The sequence below is a fragment of the Indicator indicator genome, chromosome 30 (genome assembly GCF_027791375.1).
Source record: "Indicator indicator isolate 239-I01 chromosome 30, UM_Iind_1.1, whole genome shotgun sequence".
NCBI classification, from domain to species: Eukaryota; Metazoa; Chordata; class Aves; order Piciformes; family Indicatoridae; genus Indicator; species Indicator indicator.
Window position 1 is genome coordinate 11,942,465 of NC_072039.1, and position 26,730 is coordinate 11,969,194.

At 57.8% G+C, this 26,730-nt stretch overlaps 1 protein-coding gene across 5 annotated transcripts in view; it reads right to left on the bottom strand.

Moving 5' to 3' along the window:
- Positions 1-951: 951 nt before the first annotated feature.
- The window catches only part of CUX1 (cut like homeobox 1), a 384,575-nt gene continuing 358,796 nt past the window's right edge, over positions 952-26,730 (bottom strand). For all 5 annotated transcript variants that reach the window (XM_054394426.1, XM_054394425.1, XM_054394427.1 and 2 more), the window contains 9 exons: positions 16,038-16,174; positions 12,795-12,861; positions 11,772-11,884; positions 10,909-11,025; positions 6,789-6,872; positions 6,363-6,419; positions 5,392-5,472; positions 1,454-1,518; positions 952-1,012 (listed from right to left, as the gene is read on the bottom strand). In XM_054394426.1, the coding sequence (XP_054250401.1) occupies positions 952-1,012; positions 1,454-1,518; positions 5,392-5,472; positions 6,363-6,419; positions 6,789-6,872; positions 10,909-11,025; positions 11,772-11,884; positions 12,795-12,861; positions 16,038-16,174 (782 nt within the window). The remainder of the gene's footprint in view (positions 1,013-1,453; positions 1,519-5,391; positions 5,473-6,362; positions 6,420-6,788; positions 6,873-10,908; positions 11,026-11,771; positions 11,885-12,794; positions 12,862-16,037; positions 16,175-26,730) is intronic.

Below are 26,730 nucleotides of genomic sequence, written 5' to 3' on the forward strand. Positions count from 1 at the left end.
CCAGCAATTGATTGGTTTGATTTGTGATTTCCTCAAGGGGTCAAATGTTGAGCAGATCAACTACAAAGCAACTAAAGCCCCAAGTGGGAAGGTCCTGCTGGGGTTAGGTAAAGCCTCATAAGGGTGACCAACGCTCAGCAGAAACACCTCTGGAGCACCCCAGTGAGGTCAGGCCTGACCAGCACCACAGGATGTCTCTGTGCACAGGATGTCTGTCTCCAGACCCTCCCCTCACCCCCATTGACTCCCTCCTCATCAGGCTGCTTTCAAGCTGAGAACCTCTGCCTCAAGAGGAAGATCTGCTGGTGCTCAGCAGGGTGCTGTGAGGTGCTGCAAAAGCTCCTGAGGAGCCTTCAGTGGGAGTGCAGGGCTGAGCAACAGCTTTGTTTGACTTGAGAGGCAGCAGGGAGGCAAGGAGCTGAGCAAGCCCATCTCTGGAGCTGGCTGGTGTTCACCTGCTGCTGGCCCAGGTGCTCTGGCAGAGCCCCACAGCCCTGCTGGCTTGCTTGGTTCCCTCCACCCCAGCAGAATGGAGATTCTCTAACATCACTGCACCTGCAGAGGCAGCCTGGGGAGGTTGTTTTCCACCCTGTCCCATTTTTGGGCTAAATTTAGTCACCCAGTGTTGTGCTGCACTTGAGGCAGGATGGAAAGAGAGATTGGATCAGAGAGGAGCACCTCTGATCTTGCAGTGCTGGTGGGGCTGGGTAAAGACTGAGCTCTCTGGGACAGCAGGAGGACAGCAGGGGCCTCCTCTGTGGGGAGGGCTGGAAACACCACGACCTGCAGAAGGTGTCTGTGTGAGCTGAGGCTGTTGGCTTGCAAGGGTGGGAGAAGGGAGGAGCACTGCCAGCAGAAAGCAAAGCTAAAGCAAAGCGGCGGCAGGGCGGGAAGGGACCGACCCCGCCAGGGGCAAAAGGGAGCTGGTGCCAGCAGGGCCACATCCATCTGTCACTGCCACATGTCCCCTGTGTCCCCGTTCTCGTGGAACTTGTGGAGGTGGTCGGCGTACCTGGGGGAAGGGCAGAGCCACATCAGCTCCCAGCGAGATCCAGAGCCCTCTGCAGCTGAGCTGCAGCTGTGTGCTCACTGTGGCAGCCAGCACCAGGCCTTCCCCAGCCCTGGGCAGCAGCAGCTGGGAGCTGCTAGGGGTCATGGAGCCAAGGCATGGGCCTGATCCTGCTCTCCAGGCTCCAGCCCTTCTCATGGGACATGAAGCACTCCTGGGAAGGGACCTGGAGAATGCCTGCCTGAAGGCAGGTGGTTGCCTTGCTCGGGTAACTTTTTCTCCCCCTCATCCTCGTTGGATGAAGGATTTAACCCCCTCCCATTTACAGCACAGAGGTGCATCAAGCAGTGCTCAAAAAGATCTGCTGCAAACCACCATGCTCTGCCCACCACAGCCAGGCAGATGGTGCCCCCAAGCCCGGGGCCAGGCTGCCCTCACACTCACTTCTTGGCGCAGAAGGCAGCGCAGTCTCGCCCCACGCTCTCGCTCCAGGCTGTCCTGTACAGCACCTGCACAGGAGGAGTGATCAGCTCAGCTCTGCCCACCCCCACTGCAGCCTGTCACCATTCCGCCACCCTGTCCCTGCCATCCCATGCCATCCCATGCTATGCCATCCCATCCTAATCCTACCACCCCAGCCCCACCACTGCATCCCTGCCATCCCATCCCTGCTACCCCATCCCTGCCACCAAATCCCTGCCATCCCATCCAATCCCACCCCTGCCACCACAGCTCTGCCACCCCATCTCTACCATCCCATCTCATCCCATCCCCTCCCATCCCATCCCTTTCCATCCCTGCCACCCCATCCCTGCCATCCCATCCCATCCCATCCCATCCCATCCCATCCCATCCCATCCCATCCCATCCCATCCCTGCCACCCCATCCCTGCCATCCCATCCCATCCCATCCCATCCCATCCCATCCCATCCCTGCCACCACATCTCTCTCACCCCACCCCACCCCATCCCATCCCATCCCATCCCATCCCATCCCATCCCATCCCATCCCATCCTTGTGCCACCAGAGCAATCTCTGCCACGGGGTTTTGCAGCTGCCTGTAGCTTCTGCTCATGAAGCAGAGACCTCAAGCAATGCTCTGGGTGAAACCAGCTTTGCAGCCTGGTGGTGCCAAAGTGGAGAACCCCAGCAGGTGTTCCAGGGGGTGGCCCTCGGCAAGGGCAGGTTGGGTTTTGGGCTGGGGCAGTGCCACCCCAGCCAGGCTGGGTTGCTGCAAGGCTTGAGGGTGCAGATGAATGGAGCTGAGGGTTTGGCACAGCTGAGGAAGGCCATTGCTGGGTTTGGCTCCTTTGTGCTTTTGTGCCACTGGGGTTTCATTGCAAAGCTGTGGTCTGAGGAGGCAGGGAGCTTTTGGAAGGAGGGATCAGGCCCCTGGCCCAGGCTGGTGCATTCAGGGGTTTAGAGCACAACTCTGGGGAGGAGCAGCTGAGGGAGCTGGGGGTGTTGAGCCTGGAGAAGAGGAGGCTGAGAGGAGACCTCATTGCTCTCTGCAGCTCCCTGAGAGGAGGCTTGAGCCAGGTGGGGGTTGGGCTCTTCTGGCATGCAAGAAGTGACAGGATGAGAGGTAACAACCTCAAGTTGCACCAGGTGAGGTCCAGGTTGGACATGAGGAATAATTTTCTTCACTGAAAGGGTTGTGAAGGTCTGGCCCAGGCTGCCCAGGGCAGTGCTGGAGTCCCCATCCCTGGAGGGGCTTCAAAGCCCTGGAGATATGGTGCTGAGGGCTGTGGCTCAGTGGTGTCCTGGCAGTGCTGGGGTCATGGTTGGACTCCACAACATGGAAGGTCTCTTCCAACCCAAATGGTTCTGTGATTCTGTCGTTAGCTTCCAAATCAAACCAGGGAGAACTGAAACCACAGCAGGCAGAGGGCAGTGGGTGGGAAGGGTGAGAGCTGAGCTGCCTCCTGGGAGCCCCAAAGGCTTTGCTCCCATCACAGGCATGGAGGAGCTGGGGTCTGTGCAGTCCCCATCAGACACAGCCTGTGCTGGGGGCTGGATTTAGACCCTTTTCTGTCTAGGTGAAGCAGGAATGTTCCAGGCCTGTGACAGTTCTGAATTTTACCTTTTTTTTTTTCCTCCTTTTTTTCTAGGTTAGAGCTTTAAAAGTTTAATGATATTTAACTTCTTATTTTCTCTGCTCCTTTCCTCCCCCAAAAATAACACAAAGTCAGTTTTACTTTGAGAAGATCAGGATGGAAATATTGTTCTGATTTGCCTTTCATCTTCTTTCACCCTTTAATTATTGATGATTTGTTTCTCTTTTCCCCTGAAAGGAGAAATAAACTCCTAGGATACAGGAGGAGTTGGCACCATGACTGACTCCCAGGGGATTGGGGCTGCCTCCAGCCTCTATTTTACACAGAATCACAGAATGGTTGGGTTGGAAGGGACCTCTGGAGATCATCCAGTCCAAGCCCTGCTCCAGCAGGGCACCCACAGCAGCTTGCCCAGGAGCACAATGCCCAGGGGGGGTTGGAAGCTCTCCACACAAGGACACTCCACAACCTCTCTGGCCAGCCTGCTCCAGGCCTCCAGCACCCTCACAACAAACAACTTTCTCCTCCTCTTCACATGCAACCTCCTGGCTTCCACTTTGTGCCCCTTGCTGCCCCTTGGCTTGGCCCTGGGCACCACTGAGCAGAGTCTGGCCCCAGCCTCTTGCCCCCCACAGCTCCTTTAGCTCTTGCTGAGCATTGCTCAGCTCCCCTCTGGGGCTGCTCTTCTGCAGGCTCTCAGCCCCAGGGCTCTCAGCCTGTGCTCCTCACAGAGCTGCTCCAGGCCCCTCAGCAGCTTTGCAGCCTCCCCTGCACTCTCTCCAGCACTTCTCTGGCTCTCTTCAACCGGGGAGACCAGAACTGGACCCAGCACTCCAGGGCTCCATCACCCTTACATTACAGAAGTTCCTCCTCATACTTTGATGGAACTTATGCTCGAGTTTGTGCCTCTTGCCCTTTGTCCTCTCACTGGGCACCAAACCTCCCTTCTTTGTTTCCAACCTTAATGTACAGTTGGAGGAATCTGAGAACTAGAGGGGAACAGCCCCAGGGCAAGAAAGAACCATGGGGAGCACCTGAACCATGTCACACACAGCCTGAGCTTGTCACCTGGAGAGGCAGTGAACGTGACCAGGCTCTGCCATGTGGGGCTTAAGGGATGGCCCCAGGGCTAGGAAAGGGCTCTGGGCACAGCTGGTGATCCATGGGGATCTGTTTGACTCCTGAACTTGCTTATAGGACTGGCTGCACAGGAGCTAGCCAGAGCTTTGCTGCCTGACGAGCAGAGTGCCAGCCTTTGGGGGGGGGGGGGCACAGAACTGCCTGGATTGCAGAGACCTGGAAGAGGCCAAGCAGCAGCCTGGCACTGAGAAGTCCCTGACCAAACCATGGCCCTCAGCACTACATCTACATCACTCCTCAATGTCTCCAGGGATGGGGACTCCACTACCTCCCTGGGCAGCCTGGGCAGTGCCTGAGAGCCCTTTCTGGGAAGCTTTTCCTCCTATCCAGCCTGAACCTCCCCTGGTGCAACCTGAGACTCTTTCCTCTTGCCTTGTTACTTGAAGAGAACCTCCTTGCAGGGAGCTGCAGAGAGCCAGAAGGTCTCCCCTCAGCCTCCTGTTCTCTAGACTGAACACCCCCAGCTCCCTCAGCTGCTCCCCCCCAGCCCTCTTCTCCAGACCCTTCCCCACCTTTATTGCCCTTCTCTGGACCTGCTCCAGCTTCTCAATGTCCTTCTTGGAGTAAGGGACCCAAAACTGAACCCAGGACTCCAGGTGTGGCCTCACCAGAGCTGAGCACAGGGGTAGGGTCACACCCCTGCTCCTGCTGGCCACACCATTGCTGAGCCAGGCCAGGATGCCATTGGCCCTCTTGGCCCCCTGGGCACTGCTGGCTCAGCCAGCTATCAACCAACATCCTCAGGTCCCTCTCTGCTGAGCAGCCCTCCAGCCACTGCTCCCCAAGCCTGTGGCACTGCCAGGGGGTGTGCAGAGCCTGGCCCTTGGCACTGTTGACCCTCACACAATTGCTCTTAGCCCAGCGCCAGTCCTGGCTGCTGAATCAGCCCCACAGGCAAATACACTGAGCTCTGTGTGAGATGCCAGCATGGGACAATGTGAAGACACAGATGGCTTCCAGCTCCTGTCCTTGCCCAGCCTGTGCCCCCCTGAGGCTGGCCAATCCCACCCCATGGAGCTGCCCTCTGCGCCCCTGCTGAGCTGTGGTGCCCACGCTGCCAACCACTCCATGCCTCCAGAGCCAGGGGGATGGCACAGCACCTTCAGAAAGCTGGCACTGCCCCTGGCTGCAGTGTTGGCTGCTGTTTTGTCGGGGTGCCCAGCCCTGGGGGCCCCCACACTCACCAGGAAGACGAGGCAGTGCAGCAGCAGGGTGTAGAAGAAGGCCACGGTGCGAGCAGTCTTGCTGGACAGGATGAGTCGGCCCTGCAGCAGGAGCACAGCACAGAACCCAGCTCCAGGGGGGCAGGGGGAGCCTGCCCCTGCCAGCCACGCCCCAGGAGACACCCTGGGGCTCTGCTTCTGCCAGACCCTACAGTACAGGCAGGTGAGGTGGGAGGCTTTGCCCTCCCCCCCCACATCTCTGCCCATCTCATGCCACGAGTGCCCCAGCCCCAAACTGCCCAAATCCAGCTGAATTCAGGGCTGTGAATCGCAGCACTGAAAAAACTCTCCCAGAGCTCATTTTGAGCTGATTTTCCCCAGCTTTCTCCACCAGCTCTGCCTGCTCCTCCCCCTACCCCGAACGGTGCCAGCCCTGCCTCAGTGCCTGGCTGTGGCTGGGAGCTGCTCCAGGGAGGAATCCCAACAGTAATTAAGTCTCCTGCATCTTTAATTCATGAGCTCGAAGGAGTTGTGATTCCAGCATCCTCTCACTCAGCCAATGATCTACCAGCCCTGCCTGCACCCCAGCTCTTGATGCAGCACCCCCAGATTCCTGGAGAAGCTAACTGCCCATGGCTTGAGGTCTGCACCTCTGTTTGGGGAAGCAGGGCTGGGGTCTGCACCTCTGCCCAGGGGAGCAGGGCTGGGGTCTGCACCTCTGCATGGGGGAGCAGGGCTGGGGTCTGCACCTCTGCCCAGGGGAGCAGGGCTGGGGTCTGCACCTCTGCCTGGGGAAGCAGGGCTGGGGTCTGCACCTCTGCATGGGGGAGCAGGGCTGGGGTCTGCACCTCTGCCCGGGGGAGCAGGGCTGGGGTCTGCACCTCTGCCCAGGGGTCTGCCCCTGCCGTGGGCCCAAGCAGTGTTCCTGATGCAGGCACAGGGCTAAAGCTTACTTGTTGCCCCCTGTGCCCCCGTGGGAGTGGCCCACTCACCATGCTCAGCGTGGCTTTGTCCCAGGGGCTCAGGCTCAGGTACTTCCTCTGGCGTTCCTGCAGGGATGAGAGGCTGAGTTTTGAGGCTCAAGAGGCTGCTTTAGGGTTTGCACATCAGAAAGGAGCTCTGTGCCCTAGGCTGCTCCCATGCTCTTCCCCCCCAAACCTGGGGGCACGGTGTGGGGCCAAGGGCTTGCTGTCTTGGTTTATTTTTAATGAGTGGCATTTGGAGGAGTTTGATGCTTCCAGAGCTGCTCTCCCTGCACCTCACCTGCCCAAACATCCTGCAAAGCCTCTTTCCCCCTGATGCTGGGCAAAGCCATGCCCTGTGATGCCCAAACAGGGCTGCCCCAGCTGTGGGGGGCCAAGATGCCGTGGCAGAGGAGGGGGTGGGTGCAGAAGGAGGGTGCTGGGGGCTTTCCATACCTTCCTGCTGAAGGAGGAGAAGGGGTCCAGGCGCTCTTCGTACTGGGAGGAGTAGCGCTGCTCCGTGTCGTCCCGGCTGCCGCCCTGCAGGGCAAGACCAGGGCCACAGCTGCAGTGAAGCTGCTGGGGGAGCTGCTGGTGCTGGTGCAAGCAATGGAGGGACACCCAGCACAGGGACAAACCCCCCTGGGCTGCTCATTTGGAAGAGATGACCCCCAAAGGATGGAGCAGCAGAGCACAGAGCTGAGCCATGGTCAGCATCTGCCCTTCCAGAGAGGAGATGCACAGCAGGAGCTGTTCCGTGGAGTGATGGACTGGGTTGGGTGGGAAGGGACCTTTCAAGGCCAGCCAGTCCCACCCCCTGCAGCCAGCAGGGACATCCCCAACCAGAGCAGGTTGCTCACAGCCCCACACAACCTGACCTGCACTGCTGCCAGCCATGGGGCAGCTCCCACCTCTCTGGGCAGCCTGGGCCAGGCTCTCCCCACCCTCAGGGTCAAACATTTCTCCCTTCTCTCCAGTCTGCATCTCCCTCTTTGAGTTCAAACCATCCCCCCTTGGCCTGTCACAACTGGCCCTGCTCAGAAGTCTGTCTGCAGCTCCCTGATCAGCTCCTTGAAGCCAAGAAAGGTCCCCATCCCTGGAGGTGTTCAAGAATCATAGAATCAACCAGGTTGGAAGAGACCTCCAAGATCCTCCTATCCCCCAGCCCTATCCAATCATAGAATCAAGAAGGCTGGAAGAGACCTCAAAGATCATCGAGTCCAACCTGTCACCCTAAACCTCATGACTATCTAAACCATGGCACCAAGTGCCACGTCCAATCCCCTCTTGAACACCTCCAGGGATGGTGACTCCACCACCTCCCTGGGCAGCACATCCCAATGGGCAATCACCCTCTCTGTGAAGAACTTCCTCCTAATGTCCAGCCTAGACCTCCCCTGGCACAGCTTGAGACTGTGTCCTCTTGTTCTGCTGCTGGGTGCCTGGGAGAAGAGACCAAGAAGAAACCTCTGTCCATGGCACTTGGGGTCATGGTTGAGTGGCCACAGTAGTGTTGGGTTGAAGGATGGACTGGATGACCTTAGAGGTCTTTTCCAACCCAAATGGTTCTATGATTCCATGATTCAATGCCCCTGCTGAAGGGCTCCAGTGCCTCCCTCAGCTCTGCTGCACCAGCACACTGATGCTGCCCTTTCCCTAGGCCTTTCTGGACCCATCACTGCCTGCTGCTGGTTGTCCTCCTGCCTGCCCTGTGCTGGGCTTTGTTTCGTGGCAGGTAAAGCCCAGCAGAGGCAGAGCTTTGGCAGACCTGCCCTTCCCCACTGCAATGAAGCCCAGCAGAGGCAGAGCTGTGGCAGACCTGCCCTTCCCCACTGCAGTAAAGCCCAGCAGAGGCAGAGCTTTGGCAGACCTGCCCTTCCCCACTGCAATGAAGCCCAGCAGAGGCAGAGCTTTAGCAGACCTGCCCTTCCCCACTGCAATGAAGCCCAGCAGAGGCAGAGCTTTAGCAGACCTGCCCTTCCCCACTGCAATGAAGCCCAGCAGAAGCAGAGCTTTAGCAGACCTGCCCTTCCCCACTGCAATGAAGCCCAGCAGAGGCAGAGCTTTAGCAGACCTGCCCTTCCCCACTGCAATGAAGCCCAGCAGAGGCAGAGCTTTAGCAGACCTGCCCTTCCCCACTGCAATAAAGCCCAGCAGAGGCAGAGCTTTGGCAGACCTGCCCTTCCCCACTGCAATAAAGCCCAGCAGAGGCAGAGCTTTGGCAGAGCTGCCCTTCCCCACTGCAATACGATCTGGGGTAGGGGGAGGTGCACCATGCTGGCAGCAGCCAGCCAAGAGCCCAGCTCCCCATGGGCTGGCTGCAGCCTGGCCTCCTGGAATGATCTCTGGAGATTATTTTTACCCTGTCACATGCCCCACTAGGTGGGAATGATGCAAGTGCCCCCCGTGCTGCCCTGGCATGGGCTCCTGCTCTTTAGCTCATGCCAGTGGCATCCAGGGGTTGCCCTGTGTGGCAGCTGACAGACATGGCTATGATCTTCCACGGGCAAAAATGTCAGCAGGGACAACCCAGGGCCACCAGCAAGGCATAAATCACAGAACCAAATAAGGGCCTCCAGGGCTGCAGGAGTTTGCCAGCCCCAAAGGCTATCAACAGAAGCCCCAAAGCCAATTCAAGCAACCTTCCCCTCCAGCTCCCCAGAGGGAGGCTGCTGTGAGGTGAGGCTTGGTCCCTTCTCCCAAGGAACAAGAGGGAATGGCCTCAAGCTGCACCAGGGGAGGTTTAGGCTGGACAGGAGGAACAATTTTCTTCCTTGAAAGGGTCATCAGGCACTGGCCCAGGCTGCCCAGGGTGGTGGTGGAGTCCCCATCCCTGGAGGGGTCTGAAAGCTGTGCAGATGTGGTGCTTGGGGATATGGCTCAGTGGTGGACTTGGCAGAGCAGGGTTAATGGTTGGACTTGGGGATCTTGAAGTCTTTCCAACCTCAGTGATTCCATGAAGCTCTCCAGCAGCAAGCAGCCTCATTCCAGGCAGCACAGAGGGGCAGCAGCCTCAGGGGGAGGATGGCAGGGCAGGGAGCCAGAGTTCAACCTGAAGTCCCTTCCCTGGTTATTGTCACTTCTCCAGTTATAAGGAGAGCTTGAGGTTGTGGCAGCCCAACTAAGGACATGGCTGCAGTGGAAGCTCCCCAGGCTGCAGCTTCAGTCCTGGCAAAGCTCCCAGGGGCTTCAGGAATGGAACCCCCAGGGGCTATGCCATGAGCAGAGCAGGCTGCAGCAAAGTCTGGGCCCCCCTCCCCAGTCTCCTGGCATTACTGGGATGGTTTGGGGCTGGTTTCTGCCCTTTTGAGGAGGGGCTCTGGCTGCCCAGGGAGCAGAAGGCTGAGCAGCTCTCTGCTGGCCACAAGAAATGCAGGGTGGTGGAGAACCAGCACAGGTCTGACGAGGGGAATCATTTTTCAGGATCCCACTGCAGGGATTTATTGCAAGAAGTCCTGATTTAACCCCTTGCTGACTGGTCAGGATGGAGCATCCAGGACTTCCCCACTGGAGCACCACGCTGCTGGCAGTGAGCATCAAAGTGGTTTGCAGCAGCTCTTTCTTGGAGGAAATCTGAGCTTCTGGCATCAAAGATGCCACACACCCTTCAGCATGGTTAAAAGCCACCTTCCCAGCAGAGGAGCTGGCTCCCTGCTCCTCTAGGCTCAGTTCTGCACCTCTCTCCATGGAATTATTTGGCTTGGAAGAGACCTTTAAGATCATCAAGTCCAACCATTAACCCAGCACTGCCAGGTCACCACTAAACCATGGCCCTCAGCATCACATCTCTGCCTCTTTGAAACCTCTCCAGGGATGGGAACTCCACCACTGCCCTGGGCAGTCTGGGCCAGGCCTTGACAACCCTCAAAGGGAAGAAATTGTTCCTCATGGCCAACCTAAACCTCCCCTGGGCCAACCTCAGGCTGTTTCCTCTCATCCTCTAACTTGCTATTTGGAAGAAGAGACCAAACGACCTGGCTCCAGGCTCCTCTCGGGGAGCTGTAGAGAGCAACGAAGTCTCCCCTCAGCCTCCTCATCTCCAGGCTGAATGACCCCAGGTCCCTCAGCTGCTCCTTCCCAGCCCTTTCACCACCTTTGCTGCTCTTCTCTGGACCTGCTCCAGCCCCTCAATGTCCTTCTGGGGGTCAGAAGCCCTCAGCTCACCACGACCTCCTCTCTCAGCTCACCACGACCTCCTCTCTCAGCTCACCACGACCTCCTCTCTCAGCTCAGCACAACCTCCTCTCTCAGCTCACCACGACCTCCTCTCTCAGCTCACCACGACCTCCTCTCTCAGCTCGCAAGCTCACACACCTCCTCTCTCAGCTCACCACAACCTCCTCTCTCAGCTCAGCACAACCTCCTCTCTCAGCTCACCACGACCTCCTCTCTCAGCTCAGCACAACCTCCTCTCTCAGCTCAGCACAACCTCCTCTCTCAGCTCAGCACGACCTCCTCTCTCAGCTCCAGTTTTCCAACTCCCGTGCAAGACGGAGGGCACCGCTCTGTGCCTGGGGGTCTGTCTGTCCATGGGAATTCAGCCAGGGGACAGATGGACAGCCAGGCAGCCACTCACCCGGCCAGGGTAGCTCTGGAGGAACTTGATCTTCTCGTAGAGGTTGATGTTGTCAGCTCTCAGGGTGTCCAGCTCGCTCTGCAGGGCATGCACCGTGTGCTGCAGCGTACGGGTCTCCTGCAGGGGGGCACCAGGGGGCTGTCAGCACTGAGGCTGGAGATGGAGGGGGGAACAGGACCTCCCTGGGTGGGAGGCTGAGGGGGGGGATTGATTCAGTGCATCCAACCTGGGATCAGTCTCCTCTTAGGCAATTAAAGCCCCATGGGTTTGAGTTAAATGGCTTCCCAATTCAACTGGTGGCTGGGGCTTCCAGTTCCAAGCCATGAACAACCTCAACGTCTCCATGGCTGAAGAAAGGCCAAGGTGGCTCTGGGTGGCTTTGGGCTGAGACCTGGCCCCCATGGGAGGTGCAAAGTCAACCTGGTGGCTTTGAAGAGATCATTTTGGGCTGTACTTCAGTTTCACAGAATCATAGAACTGTCAGAGTTGGAAGGGACCTCGAGGACCATCCAGTTCCAAACCCCTGCCATGGGCAGGGACACCTCACACTACAGCAGGTTGCTCACAGCCACATCCAGCCTGGTCTTAAAAGCCTCCAGGGATGAGGCTTCCACCACCTCCCTGGGCAACCTGTGCCAGTTTGCAGCACTCTTGGGTTTTTACCCCAAACCACACTTCCCTTTGTGCTGTCTGTACACCTCCCTGACTCTGCTGCCAGGGTTTGGATCTGTCCTGGAGCTGCAGCAGCAATGATGGGCTGGGGGAGGCTTTGGTGCTGCTAACAGCAGAATCTCTTCTTCTCTTGCTTGCTGTGGTCCTGCAGGTCCTGCAGCCCCCCCAGACCCCCTCCCCACCCAACATACCCCCTCCAGCTCCTGGTTCCTGGCCCGGAAGCGTTCCCTCTGGCTGGAGATGATGGAGAGGAGGGAGTCCACCTGCCCCTCGGGGAATGAGGTGCCAGGGGATGGAGCCTGACCTGCAGACAAGGCTTGGCATGAGAGATGACTCAGCAGATGTCCCCCATCCACCCCAGAGCAAGTGGGGTTTGCCCACAGTCCCCTCAGCACTGTGGGGCAGAGGAAGGCCTTTGCCCAGTTGGAATTACATGGGCTGGGATTCTGCTTTTAGTAATTTTAGGGTAGTCTTCCTGCAAATGGAGAGGCTCACTCCTCAAGAGGCAGCTGATTGCATTCCTTGGTGCAACCCACAGCTGCCTTACCATGACCCAACCCTTCCAGTGCCTGGTACAACCATGGCTGCCTTGCCATCACCCAACCTCCCCTTCCCTGGCACAACCTACAACTGCCTTACCATGACCCAACCTCCCCTTCCCTGATACAACCTACAACTGCCCTGGTGGGACTGTTGCTGTGAGATTGTTTAGCCTCTGTTTCCAAACCCTCTCAAAACAAAACAAAAAAAAAAAAAAAACAACCTGAGGAAAAAAAAAAGAAAAGAAGAGAGAGGCAAAGCCAGGAGAGGAAGTGGAGTTGTCTCCCAGAGGAGCCAAGTCTTGGTGTGTGTTTGATTCATATTCTCCTGCAAGGAGTTGATGTCAAGGAATCATTTAGCTCCCTGGCTCTGGAGGGGGGCTTGGTGTGGAAAGAGCAGGAGGCACAGCACAAGGTGTTTGCTTCAGCCTGGGCATCAGCCTGGCATGGAGCTGAGCCCAGCATGGACCTGCTGCACCACCCAGGGGACAGCCAGGGCAGAGGCAAACCATCACTGGCCCCAGTGAAGGGCTCCTGCTTAGGACCATCCTCAAGGCACCATCCCTGCAGGTGTGAGCTCCCTGCAGATGTGAGCTCCCTGCAGATGTGAGCTCCCTGCCCATGGCACTGGGGTGTCCCCCAGCAGCACCTTGGTGCATGGCTCCTGCCTCTCACCATAAAACAGCGCCGTGGCCTCCTTGATGGGCTCAGGTATCTTCTCCAGGCTGGGGTCAGCAGCACCCTGGGCAGCACAAGCAGAAGGGATTAAACCTTTCCCACCCTCCTGGAGGTGCCTGGTCAGAGCAAACCCCTGCTGGGTCCTGCTAACACCCTGGTACAGGCACCTTGTGCGAAGCATCACTGCCAAAGAGGCACTCAGCGAGGGCTGAGACTGAGACAACATGGAGAGGTTGGTTTGCAGCCCTCAGATCCCAGCCTGGCCCTGGCAAGGAGAAGGGTTGGACTGTCCTAGATGCCACCACCACCCAACCCCAACATGGAGAGGCTGGTTTGCAGCCCTCAGATCCCAGCCTGGCCCTGGCAAGGAGAAGGGTTGGACTGTCCTAGATGCCACCACCACCCAACCCCAACATGGAGAGGTTGGTTTGCAGCCCTCAGATCCCAGCCTGGCCCTGGCAAGGAGAAGGGTTGGACTGTCCTAGATGCCACCACCACCCAACCCCAACATGGAGAGGCTGGTTTGCAGCCCTCAGATCCCAGCCTGGCCCTGGCAAGGAGAAGGGTTGGACTGTCCTAGATGCCACCACCACCCAACCCCAACATGGAGAGGTTGGTTTGCAGCCCTCAGATCCCAGCCTGGCCCTGGCAAGGAGAAGGGCTGGGCTGCCTTGGATGCCATCACCACCATCCCATCCCACCCCAACATGGAGAGACCAGTTTTCAACCCTCAAATCCCATCTTTTCCCTGGTAAAGGCTGGATGCCAGCACCACCCCATTCCACCCCAACAACATGGAGAGGTTGGTTTGCAACCCTCAAATCCCAGCCTGGCCCTGGCAAGGAGAAGAGCTGGGCTGGATGCCAGCACCACCACCACCCCAGTACCATTCCATTGCCTGGGCACAATGTGTCAGGGGTAAGAAAGGAGCAAAGAAGGCAAAACTGCAGAGGAGGTGCCAGACCCCCCCCCCCCCGTGGCTGCTGCTGCCCCCTCCAGCAGTGATGAGCAGCCCTGGGGCTGTGCTGAGTGTTCCCTGTGGGGCTGTGCTGAATGAGTGCTCCCTGTGGGGCTGTGCTGAATGAGTGCTCCCTGTGGGGCTGTGCTGAGTGCTCCCCGTGGGGCTGTGCTCAGTGCTCCCTGTGGGGCTGTGCTGAATGAGTGCTCCCTGTGGGGCTGTGCTCAGTGCTCCCTGTGGGGCTGTGCTGAGTGCTCCCTGTGGGGCTGTGCTCAGTGCTCCCTGTGGGGCTGTGCTGAATGAGTGCTCCCTGTGGGGCTGTGCTGAGTGCTCCCCGTGGGGCTGTGCTCAGTGCTCCCTGTGGGGCTGTGCTCAGTGCTCCCCGTGGGGCTGTGCTGAGTGCTCCCTGTGGGGCTGTGCTGAGTGCTCCCTGTGGGGCTGTGCTCAGTGCTCCCTGTGGGGCTGTGCTGAGTGCTCCCCGTGGGGCTGTACTCAGTGCTCCCTGTGGGGCTGTGCTGAGTGCTTCCCGTGGGGCTGTACTCAGTGCTCCCTGTGGGGCTGTGCTGAGTACTCCCTGTGGGGCTGTGCTGAATGAGTGCTCCCTGTGGGGCTGTGCTCAGTGCTCCCCGTGGGGCTGTGCTCAGTGCTCCCTGTGGGGCTGTGCTGAATGAGTGCTCCCTGTGGGGCTGTGCTGAGTGCTCCCTGTGGGGCTGTGCTCAGTGCTCCCTGTGGGGCTGTGCTGAATGAGTGCTCCCTGTGGGGCTGTGCTGAGTGCTCCCCGTGGGGCTGTGCTGAGTGCTCCCTGTGGGGCTGTGCTCAGTGCTCCCTGTGGGGCTGTGCTGAGTGCTCCCCGTGGGGCTGTGCTCAGTGCTCCCTGTGGGGCTGTGCTGAGTGCTCCCCGTGGGGCTGTGCTCAGTGCTCCCTGTGGGGCTGTGCTGAGTGTTCCCCGTGGGGCTGTGCTGAGTGCTCCCTATGGGGCTGTGCTGAGTGCTCCCTGTGGGGCTGTGCTGAGTGCTCCCCGTGGGGCTGTGCTGAGTGCTCCCCGTGGGGCTGTGCTCAGTGCTCCCCGTGGGGCTGTGCTCAGTGCTCCCTGTGGGGCTGTGCTCAGTGCTCCCCGTGGGGCTGTGCTCAGTGCTCCCTGTGGGGCTGTGCTGAGTGCTCCCCGTGGGGCTGTGCTCAGTGCTCCCTGTGGGGCTGTGCTGAGTGTTCCCCGTGGGGCTGTGCTGAGTGCTCCCCGTGGGGCTGTGCTGAGTGCTCCCCGTGGGGCTGTGCTCAGTGCTCCCTGTGGGGCTGTGCTCAGTGCTCCCTGTGGGGCTGTGCTGAGTGCTCCCTGTGGGGCTGTGCTGAGTGTTCCCCGTGGGGCTGTGCTGAGTGCTCCCTGTGGGGCTGTGCTCAGTGCTCCCTGTGGGGCTGTGCTCAGTGCTCCCTGTGGGGCTGTCCTGAGTGCTCCCCGTGGGGCTGTGCTGAGTGTTCCCTGTGGGGCTGTGCTGAGTGCTCCCCGTGGGGCTGTGCTGAGTGCTCCCCGTGGGGCTGTGCTCAGTGCTCCCCGTGGGGCTGTGCTCAGTGCTCCCTGTGGGGCTGTGCTCAGTGCTCCCTGTGGGGCTGTGCTGAGTGTTCCCCGTGGGGCTGTGCTGAGTGCTCCCTATGGGGCTGTCCTGAGTGCTCCCCGTGGGGCTGTGCTCAGTGCTCCCTGTGGGGCTGTGCTCAGTGCTCCCTGTGGGGCTGTGCTCAGTGCTCCCCGTGGGGCTGTGCTGAGTGCTCCCTGTGGGGCTGTGCTGAATGAGTGCTCCCCGTGGGGCTGTGCTGAGTGCTCCCTGTGGGGCTGTGCTCAGTGCTCCCTGTGGGGCTGTGCTCAGTGCTCCCCGTGGGGCTGTGCTCAGTGCTCCCTGTGGGGCTGTGCTCAGTGCTCCCTGTGGGGCTGTGCTGAGTGCTCCCCGTGGGGCTGTGCTCAGTGCTCCCTGTGGGGCTGTGCTGAGTGCTCCCCGTGGGGCTGTGCTGAGTGCTCCCCGTGGGGCTGTGCTCAGTGCTCCCTGTGGGGCTGTGCTGAGTGCTCCCCGTGGGGCTGTGCTGAGTGCTCCCTGTGGGGCTGTGCTGAGTGCTCCCCGTGGGGCTGTGCTCAGTGCTCCCTGTGGGGCTGTGCTGAGTGCTCCCCGTGGGGCTGTGCTCAGTGCTCCCTGTGGGGCTGTGCTGAGTGCTCCCCGTGGGGCTGTGCTGAGTGCTCCCCGTGGGGCTGTGCTCAGTGCTCCCCGTGGGGCTGTGCTCAGTGCTCCCTGTGGGGTTACCTCCGCGTCCGGGCGGTGCAGGGCGGGCAGGGCCTGGATGGTGCTGAGGTCCTGCTCCAGCTTGGCAATGAGCTCCTTCTGGCCAGCCAGGGTGGACACAGCCTCCGTCAGCTGCAGCTGTAGCTCTGCACAGCGCACTGCAAGACACAGCCAGGGCTGTCAGCAGGGCTGACCCAACCCCCCCTCCCCCACCCACCCAGGCTTTGCCAAGGGGACACCAAGAAGCTGAGAACCTCCTCCTGGTAGAATCATAGCATGGGCTGGGTTGGAAGGGACCTCCAAAGGTCATCCAGTCCAAGCCTCTTGGAGGCACCAGGGACATCCTCCACTGGATCAGGTTGCACCAAAGCCAACTCACAGGTAGGAACCTCCTTGTAGCCTTGTTTCTGGCAGGAGGGCTCCCCCATCAGCAATCTTTGCTCTGCTCCAGGCAAAGAGCACCAGGGGTTCATCCCACTTTGGGGATGTCCCCTCCCTGGAGGTGTTCAAGGCCAGGCTGGATGAGGCCTTGAGCAGGCTGAGCTGGTGGAAGGTGTCCCCCCATGGCAGGGGGTTGGAACTGGATGAGCTTTAAGGTCCCTTCCAACCCAAACCATTCTGTGAGTCTATGAATCTGTGTCCCAGGGAAGGCAGGACCAGTGCCATGTCCAGTGCCACATCCCAACGCCATGTCCAGTGCCATCTCCAGTGCCACATCACAGTGCCAGAAGCAACAGGAGCAGGCAGCTGCTTGTACCCACATGGCTGCTTCAAAGCACCAGCAAGATCCTCTTGGTGCCCAAAGGTACCTGGCAGCATCCTGACTGGGCAGAGTGGGGGCACCTGGAGAGGGATATGGGAGCTGAGGCCATCAAATGATGCCCAGATCAGGTCTGCACAGCAGAGTCACTGGAAGAAGCTCCAGGCAGCAGGGCCCTGGCTGTGGGTGCTGGGTCAGGCACACATGGGGGGATGGCTGGCATGGGGGAAGTTGAGACAGGGTGAGGTCCCCTAGGAGGGGCTCAGGTGGGGACCAATCCTGTCCCCAGGCTCTGGGTGAGGCTGAGCAGCCCCCAGCACCACTGCTTGGTCAATTGGGACTCTTTCCTGTTACCCTCCCAGTAAAACCCAGCCCCAAACCACATCAGGAGCTGCCTGCAATGCTTCAGGAGCCAAAGGCTTCTGCTGGCTCCCCTTGGATAACCCCAGCCCAGATGGGAAGCAGCCACAGCAAGAGGCACAGGACCAGCACCAGAGGGCAAGCTCCTTGCTCTGGTCACAAACCCATCACAAAGCAATCCCAAACCCACCCCAAACTCATCCCAAATCAATCACAAACTCATCCCCAACCCACCCCAAGCCCATCACAAACTCATCCCAAACCTATACCCAACTCATCCCAAACCTATACCCAACTCATCCCAACACCACCACAAACCCAACCCAAAGCTATCCCAACCCTATCCCCAACACATTCCCAACTCATTGCTGACCCATCCCAAACCCATACAAAACTCATCCCAAACCCACCTCAACTCATCCCAAATCCACCCCAAACCTATCCCAACTCATCCCCAACTCATCCCCAACCCATCCCAAACCCATCCCCAACCCACCCCAAACCCATCTCAACCCCACCACAAGCCCATCCCAAACCTACCACAAACCCATCCCAAACCCACTCCAAACCTATCCCAACCCATCCCCAACTCATCCCAAACCATTCCAAACCCATCCTCAACTCATCCTTAATCCATCCCAAACCCATCCCAAATCATGGAGCGGCAGCAGCTCTTTCCACCTCTGCCTGGGCTCTGCCTGGCTGAGGGAACTGCTGGGATCCAGGCTCAGCCTCTGCACTCTGCACCACCCCAGGGATGCAGGATCCATCCCTCTGCTCCTGCATCTCCAGGTAAGCGAAAGCTCAGCTCAGCTCCCAGCTGCTGCAGTCCCTCCCTGGTCATTCCCAGTGTAATTATTCCCCTCCATTCCAGACAGCTGGAAGGCAAAACCCCCTAAATAATACAAATCCTCATTTGTCAGCAGCCAGGGAGCACAGGGTGCCAGGGCTGCCTGGGCAGGAGGGGTGAGGGCAGACTCTTGTGCCCCTGGGGCCTCCTGCCCTCTCTGATGAGAGCTCAATCCCAGCTCAGCCAACCCTGCTGGGCTGGGAGCTGCTCCATGCCCCCCAGAGCTAACTGCTCCTTGGAGCTGCATTGACAGAATCACAGAACTGCCTGCTAGGAGAAGAGCCTAAGATGATGGAGGCCAAGCAGAACCCAGCACCTCCTTGGACACAGCTCATAGACCACAGCCCTCAGCACCACAGCCCTCAGCACCGCAGCCCCAGGGCTTTGAAACCCCTCCAGGGATGGAGACTCCACCACTGCCCTGGGCAGCCTGGGCCAGGCCTTGACAGCCCTTTTGGTAAAGGAATTGTTCCTAATCATAGAATCATAGAATCACAGAATCATAGAATCATAGAATCAAGAAGGCTGGAAGAGACCTCAAAGATCATCGAGTCCAACCTGTCACCCTAAACCTCATGACTATCTAAACCATGGCACCAAGTGCCACGTCCAATCCCCTCTTGAACACCTCCAGGGATGGTGACTCCACCACCTCCCTGGGCAGCACATTCCAATGGCCAACCACTCTCTCTGTGAAGAACTTTCTCCTCACCTCCAGCCTAAACCTCCCCTGGCGTAGCTTGAGGCCACTGGCTTCAAACTAGAGCAGGGCAGATTTAGATTGGGTATCAGGAACAAGTTCTTTACCATGAGGGTGGTGGAACACTGCAACAGGTTGCCCAGGGAGGTGCTTGAGGTCCCATCCCTGGAGATATTCAAGGTGAGGCTCAACAGGGTTCTGAGCAACCTCAGCTAGTTGGGGATGTCCCTGCTGAGTGCAGGGGGTTGGGCTGGATGACCTTTGGAGGTCCCTTCTAGCCTGGACCCCTCCATGTCCCTGCTGAGTGCAGAGGGGTTGGACTGGATGAGCTTTGGAGGTCCCTTCAGGTCCAGATCTATGAGTCTATGATTTCCTCTCATCCTGTCACTTATTACTTGGGAGAAGAGCCCAACCCCCAACTGGCTCCAGGCTCCTCTCAGGGAGCTGTAGAGAGCAATGAGGTCTCCTCTCAGCCTCCTCTTCTCCAGACTAAACAACCCCAGGTCCCTCAGCCTCCCCTTGCACAGGGCTCGATGCCATTCAAAGCCTGGCTGAGAGGTCTGGACTCCGGGTGGCAGTGATGGGGGCTTGAACCAAGCCACCCCAAAGCCAATCCTGATTTTCCAGCAAGGGACTTTGCCAGAGCACATTTTAGTTTGAGAGGGTGGTCAGGGATTGGCACAGGCTGCCCAGGGAGGTGGTGGAGTCCCCATCCCTGGAGGTGCTCAAGAAAGGTGTGGCCATGGCACTTGGGGCCATGGTTTGGTGGCCACGGAGGAGCTAGGTTGATGTTGGATGATCTCAGAGGGCTTTTCCAACCCAAACAGTTCAATGACTCCCCTTTTGGGTTGGAAATGCAATTCCTGGGTTCTTGCAGTCCCTGGGAAAGGGGAGGTGAGACGTGGAAGGATTTCAGCCCCCACCACCATGACCACCTTCACTCTTTTCACTGTTTCACACAGGATCACAGTACAGTAGAGGTTGGAAGGGACCTCCAGAGATCATCAGGTCCAACCCCCCTGCCAAAGCAGCATCACTTAGGGTAGTCTGCACAGGAATGCATCCAAGGTGGGTTTGGAAAGTCTCCAGAGAAGGAGACTCCACAACTTCTCTGGGCAGCCTGCTCCAGGGCTCCATCACCCTCACTATAAAGAAGTTTCTCCTCATGCTGAGCTGAAATCTTCTATGCTCAAGCTTGAACCTGTTGTTTCTTGTCTTATTATGTTCCATGACCTGATCCTTCTTCACTCAAGGTGAATTTTCTTTGTCCTGAACTTTTCCTCTAGTTATATACTCCTCTAGGAATGTGTGATTCCTGAGGGCTGGTTTTGCCAATCAAGAAAGTGGTGACGGCACTGAGCACCTTGGTCTCTTCCCTGTGCTTTGCCATGCTGCCTCCTGAACCCTTCAGCACTGAGATGACATTCATCGAGTCACCACTTCACTGCTGAAGTATCACTATTTCTGGATGCCAAAGGACATTCATCCCCAAATAAAGGCCTGAGGAGGAGGCAGCTGTGCTGAAGGCTCAGTCCCACTGGAGGTCAGTGTTCCACCAGGAACAGGGAATCGCTGCCTGCTCCCGGAGCATGGGTGGCCTGCTGCAAAATCCTTGCCTCAACAAGATTTGGAAAGAAGAAAACCTCTTCCCTATGGTGACTTATTTAATTGTCTGTCTCTTGAAATGGCTTTAAAATGTAATTGGGAAGCTGTTACCAGCCAGCCATGGGCTGAGCCTGCACAAGGCAGCTCTGGCTGTGGTGCAGAGGGCTGGAAAGGGCAGGACCCCTGCATCCCACCCCCCCAAATACACCTCTGCAGAACTGGGCTTGGGCAGCCTGCTGAAGGAGAATCATGGAAGGGGTTGGGGTGTAAGGGACCTGTAAAGGTCACCTAGAACTGCAGTGAGCAGGGAGGAGAAGGCTTGGGGGTGTCAGGTGGTGACAAACTCCCCAGGAGCCAGCAATGGTCCCTGGCAGCCCAGCAGGCAGCTGTGTGCTGAGCTGCATCCAGAGCAGGGAGAGAGCAGCACAGGGAGGGGATTCTGCCCCTCTGCTCTGCTCTGCTCAGACCCCACCTGCAGCACTGCAGCCAGTTCTGGGCCCCCCTGCAGAAGAGGGACCTGGAGCTGATGGAGAGGGTCCAAAGAAGGCCACAAAGATGATCCCCTATGGGGACAGGCTGGGAGAGTTGGGGCTGTTCAGCCTGGAGAAGAGAAGGCTCCAAGGAGATCTTAGAGCAAACTTCCAGTACCTGAAGGAGCTCCAGGAGAGCTGGGGAGGGACTTTGGACAAGGGCTGGGAGTGACAGGATGAGGGACAATGGCTTTGAGCTAGGAGAGAGGAGAGATTGAGACTGGAGATGAAGAAGAAATTGTTGAGAGTGAGGGTGGGGAGAGACTGGCACAGGCTGCCCAGGGAAGCTGTGGCTGCCCCCTCCCTGGACAACCTCCCAGGGATGCCCCCCGAGGTACCCCTGCCCATGGCAGGGGATTGGAACTGGATGAGCTTTAAGGTTCCTTCCAACCCAGCTGTTCTGTGATTCTGTGTCCCTGGATCTCAGCTCCCACATTTCTCTCTTAAACCTTGTGGGGGAATTTTGATTTTATTTTTTTTTTTTCACTTTTGAGTTACATGGACAAGAGGTTGTTGTTTATTTGTTTTGTTTTATTTTGTTTTATTTTGCTTTGCTTTGCTTTGTTTTGTTTTGCTTTCTTTTGTTTTGCTTTGTTTTGGTTTGGTTTTGTTTTTCCCCCAGTTTGTTTAGGACAGAAAAGGGTCACCAAAGAAATCCATCTCCCACTTTTAGAGCAAGCTGAGTCCTTCCTTCCCTTGGGTTTCATGGCCTTGGCATCAGCCAGGCTTCTCCAAACCCTCCGTGGAAGCAGCAAAAGCTGGAATGGTGTCTGACAGACACCCACAGTGAGCAAAGTGCACAGGGCCTGGCTCTCATCTGCCCTTCCCTGCCTCTGCTCACAGCTCCTTTTGCTGGGTTTTGCTTTAATCATGACTTTCTTTTTTTTGCCACGGGGCCATGGCCACCCCCGAGTCTGTCACCTCTCTGCCAGCGACTCCTCACCTCCCCCCACGGGCAGGCAGCTCCCCCAGGACTAGGTCAGTTCAGGCATTGAGATGGAGCAAAGAAACATCAGCCTTTTGTCTTCTCTGAGCTGCTGTGCTGGAAAGCCCTCGATCTGACCCCTCAGATGTGCAAATAGCTCAAAAGCTGCAGAAGATGGAGAGGTACTGCAGAAGGGAATGGGACAAAGGAGGTGAAGCCCTGGGGGGAAACTGGGATTTTGAATCCTGCATCTTTAGCCTCAAACTCCATCCTCCCTGACTTTTGAGGCAAGAGACAAACCAGGCCTGACACTGGCATCACCTCCTGAAGAAAAGTGCAGGAACTGGGCAGCCAAAGACCAGCAGAAGCCACCTGCCTTGCCTGGTGCCATGCTGCAGTGCTGCCTGGCACAGTCTGATTTTGCCTTGGCTGAGGCAGAGACCAAGAAGGTGAGACTGGAGGAGCACTGCAAAATCTCTTCTGCTTTCCTGGCAGTCCTTCGGAAGGTGGCAAGCAGATGGGAGCTGGACTCCAGCTTTGCAAGGGGCATTTGGGAAGTTCCTTAGATAGCTGTTGGCTGGAGAACTCTTCCTGGTCAAGGTTTCCTTGAATCAAACTCCCTGTGACCCCAGCCTGACATCCCTGAGCTCAGCCTCAGTAACACACTGGGCATGAAAACAACTTTCTGTGACCAGGCTCCCAGGGGGTTGGCAGGAAGCATCTGCCACAAAGACAGGGAGAAGAGCAAGTCCCCAGTGCCACCACTGAGCTTTGACTGCCAACCAGAGAACTTGGGCTGGCACCAAACCCCCTCCCCAGATGGACCCTCCTGGGGTATCCTGGGCTTGAAGAGAAGTCTTTCAGGATCAGCCACAAACCTCTTCCCTACATGACAGACCAGACCTGCAGGTCAGAACTTGTGCTCTGATGAAATGGTCAGTGTGAGTGGGGAGGGGATCAGGACCTCTGCAAGGAACCAATCACTTTGCAAAAGACATCACCTTCAGGGAGAACAACATTGGTGAGGCTCTGGGAAAGCAGCACAGCTTGTCCCAAACTGCATGAGAGGTTAGAAAGTCTCTGCTCCAGAGAACCCCAGCATGGAGGGGTTGGAAGGGACCTCTGGAGCTCATCCAGTCCAAGCCCTGCTCAAGCAGGGCACCCACAGCAGCTTGCCCAGGAGCACAATGCCCAGGGGGGGTTGGAAGCTCTCCACACAAGGACACTCCACAACCTCTCTGGCCAGCCTGCTCCAGGCCTCCAGCACCCTCACAACAAACAACTTTCTCCTCCTCTTCACATGCAACCTCCTGGCTTCCACTTTGTGCCCCTTGCTGCCCCTTGTGCTGGCCCTGGGCACCACTGAGCAGAGTCTGGCCCCAGCCTCTTGCCCCCACAGCTCCTTTAGCTCTTGCTGAGCATTGCTCAGCTCCCCTCTGGGGCTGCTCTTCTGCAGGCTCTCAGCCCCAGGGCTCTCAGCCTTTGCTCCTCACAGAGCTGCTCCAGGCCCCTCAGCAGCTTTGCAGCCTCCCCTGCACTCTCTCCAGCAGTTCCCTGAACTTGGAGTATTTTCCAGGATGTGTCCTGACTAGGGTAGAGCAGATGGGGAGGAGAACCTCCCATGCCCTGCTGGCCACACTCTTCCTCATGCTCCTCCAGGAGACCATTGGGCTGCTTGGCCACAGGAGCACATTGCTGTATGTTCTGCAAACTCCAAACCTCCCTCCAGCCCACTGCCTGAGGAGCACAGCCAAGGGGGACACTGCCATGGGAGGTGTGTTTCTGAAGACAGGGCAAGTGTCTGCTGGGCAGGCCACCAGGGGAAGCACAAATATGGCACACAGAGAGGAAACAAAATGGTCCTGAGAGGAGAATAAAACCTTCAGATGATTCTCACACCTCTTCCAGCATGGAGAGCCTCACCAGCTGCATTCCTCCAAAGCTGCAAGTTGTCAATATCAAGGAGGGAAGGTCCTGGAGCCCTGAGCTCCATGGGCACATTCATGGGGGGCACCAAAACCCAGCAGGGAGCTGCAAGTTGTGAATATCAAGGAGGGAAGGTCCTGGAGCCCTGGGCACCAAAGCCCAGCAGATGCAGAGGCTGCTAGGGAGCAAGCCCAGGGCTGCCACAGAGCAGCATCAACTCTGACTCCTGCAACAAGCTTCAGCAATCAGCCTCCCTTGGCAAATCATCCAAAACAAACAGCATCTGCTTGCACAGATGGAGAGAATTAAGACATACCAGCAACTTAGTTTGAAGTTATAAGGCCAGACATAAATAAATGAGAGGCAATCATGCCAGGAGATGGTGGCTTGATTACTCAGGGTACAGCCAGATGAAGAGATCACTTGGGCTGAGGCAGGTCTGCCACCAGGCCAGCAGAGTGGAGTAGCTGCTCCTGTGTGTCCCCTGAGCCCCGAGGAAATCAGAGCTAAGTGGCGCTGCTGCAGGCTGGGAGCACACAGGGGGCCAGGCCCTGCCAAGCAGCTGATGCTGCCCTCCAAGCTCACCCCTGCTCTGCCTGCTGGTTGAGTTTTCATCCCCCTGTGCTGCTCTCTGGGCTCCCTGGGTTTGCATAACTGTGAACAAGAGAAAGCCAACAAGCAGGGAAGTGCTGTGGCTCACCAGGAGCCTGCTTTGAAGACCTGCCTGCTCAGGACTCAGCTGAAGTGCACCAAAACCTCTGCTTCAAAGGGCTGAAGAGGCTTTTGTTGACTGGAAGGAAGGAGATGGGAAGATAACCACGTCTTGGAGCACCTTGAGATGAAGGTAAAGAACCCAGCACAAAGCTGGAGACTGACTCAACACAAACAGTGGTGTCTGAGCATGCCAGGAGCAGGAGCCAAAGGGAGAAGCAGGAGCCTTGGTCTGCCACTTTGACTTCTGCCCCTGGCTCAGCCCTACCCCATGCTGGGTCACTTTGGCTAGTGCTCAGGTTGCTGTGGGCAGTTGCTCAGCAGCTGAAATGGTTCAGCCTTCCCCAGGCAGAAAGAAAAGATCAGGACTCTTGGCATCTCTCTCCCCTGAGCCTTCCCGTGCCAGTGAAGCTCTGCCCCATGCCAGAGCTCCCAGGTTTATGCACCAGCTGAGGTGCAGTTTCAATGCTTGGCTCCTGGCCTGACAGAGGCAGCTCAGCTACTGCCCAAAGTCCTGCTGCCCTTCCAGGAGGTTCAAAGGAAGACTCGAAGGCTTGAGCCTGTGCTTTGCAGCTGAAGAGCTGAGTGGGAATTGTCCATGCACTGCAGGTGGAGCCTGGGATGAACCAGGTGATTTCCCCTGTCCTCTTTTTGGTCTGTGAAGATGGCAAGGAAGAAAGAGCTGAGCCCAAATCCTGCCCATGACAGACTGGCTGTCAAAGACCTGTCACCATTCTACATCTCATGGTTCCAGTTGTGTCCTGACCTTTCCACAGAGCAGGGCAGCATTTCTGCATGCTCCAGGGTTCTGTGGGAGTCCTTCAACGTGGCTTAACTTTATGCAAAGCCTTTTTCCCCAGGGCCACCACTGCTGTGAGCTGTCAGCAGGCCAAGGGGAAAGAGGCTAATTCAGCACTGCTTTTCCAGAGCTCTGTCTCTCAAGCCTAGTCCAGAAGCTGAAGAGCAAAAGCCCAGCTGAGCCATCTCCTGAGCTCCACCTCCCCTCACATGCAGTGATGAGGAAACATCATAGAAACACAGAATGGCTCAGGTCGGAAGGGACTTCAGAGATCATCCACTCCAACCTCTCTGCCATGGACAGGGACACCTCTCAGCTAGACCTGGTGGCCTCAGTCCCCATCACCCAGGGTAGTGTTGGAGAGCAAGAGCTGCAGAGGTCCCACCACCACGACAGCAGTCACACAGCAACTGGGCTTTGGGGATGTTTTAAATCAACCTCTCTAGAAATCTCCATGAAAGGGGGAAAGGTCAGTTGGCTCCAAGAGCACCTGAGTAGCCAAGAGGCCTGGATGATGTTAGTCTGGGAATCACCTTGGTCTGCAGCTCTGCTTACAAGCAGCAATCAGGCTGTCCCTGTCTGCCACTTCTGTACCTGCCACAAAGTTATTCTCAAATCAGACCTTCTGCAGACCCTCAGAGAGGGTGAGAAAAGCAAGCAGATGATCACATCTCCCAAAGCCATCTGCAGCTCCTAGAACAATCCACCTCATCTTTAGCCCTGGAAGAGCTCCAAAAATGAAGCACAGCCTAAAACTACCACAAGCAGTGAGGCTGCCCTCCAGCTATAGAGGCTGAAGAGGAGACATCAAGAACCATCCTTCAGGGATGAGTGCAGATGTGCAGTCCTGGACACCAAGGGCTGGGACTAACAGCAGTGAAGGCAGCAAGAACAACCCTTCCCATTTTCACTTCTGTGTGCTGCCAAAGAGACAGCAGAAAGCAGATCACATCCAGCACCCCCGGGACAGACTTCGAGCCTCCATCTGCCCAAGCGATGGAGGGTTGGGAGCAGAGGGAAGAGGCCTCTCAGCCTTGCTGCCACACTCAGCACCACACATCAGCATCCCTCTGCAAGCCCCCCACAGCCCTCTCCATCCTTGCCCTGAGACACAGCTGTGGAGGTGGCCTTGGGGAAGAGCAAAATGAGCCACAAAGCTCAGCGAGTTGAGTGCCCACCTTGCAGCTCACTGCCAGCTGCCGGCAGAGGAAGGGCGGGCAGCAGAGGAGGAGCAGGGGGCAGAGGAAGGGCAGGCAGCAGAGGAGGAGCAGGGGGCAGAGGAGGGGCAGGGGGCAGAGGACGGGCAGGCAGGAGAGGAAGGGCAGGCAGCAGAGGAAGGGCAGGTGGCAGAGGATGGGCAGGCAGCAGAGGGGGGGCAGGGGGCAGAGGAAGGGCAGGCAGCAGAGGGGGGGGCAGGCAGGAGAGGAGGAGCAGGGGGCAGGAGAGGAGGAGCAGGGGGCAGAGGAAGGGCAGGGGGCAGAGGAAGGGCAGGGGGCAGAGGAGGGGCAGGGGGCAGAGGAGGGGCAGGCAGCAGAGGGGGGGCAGGCA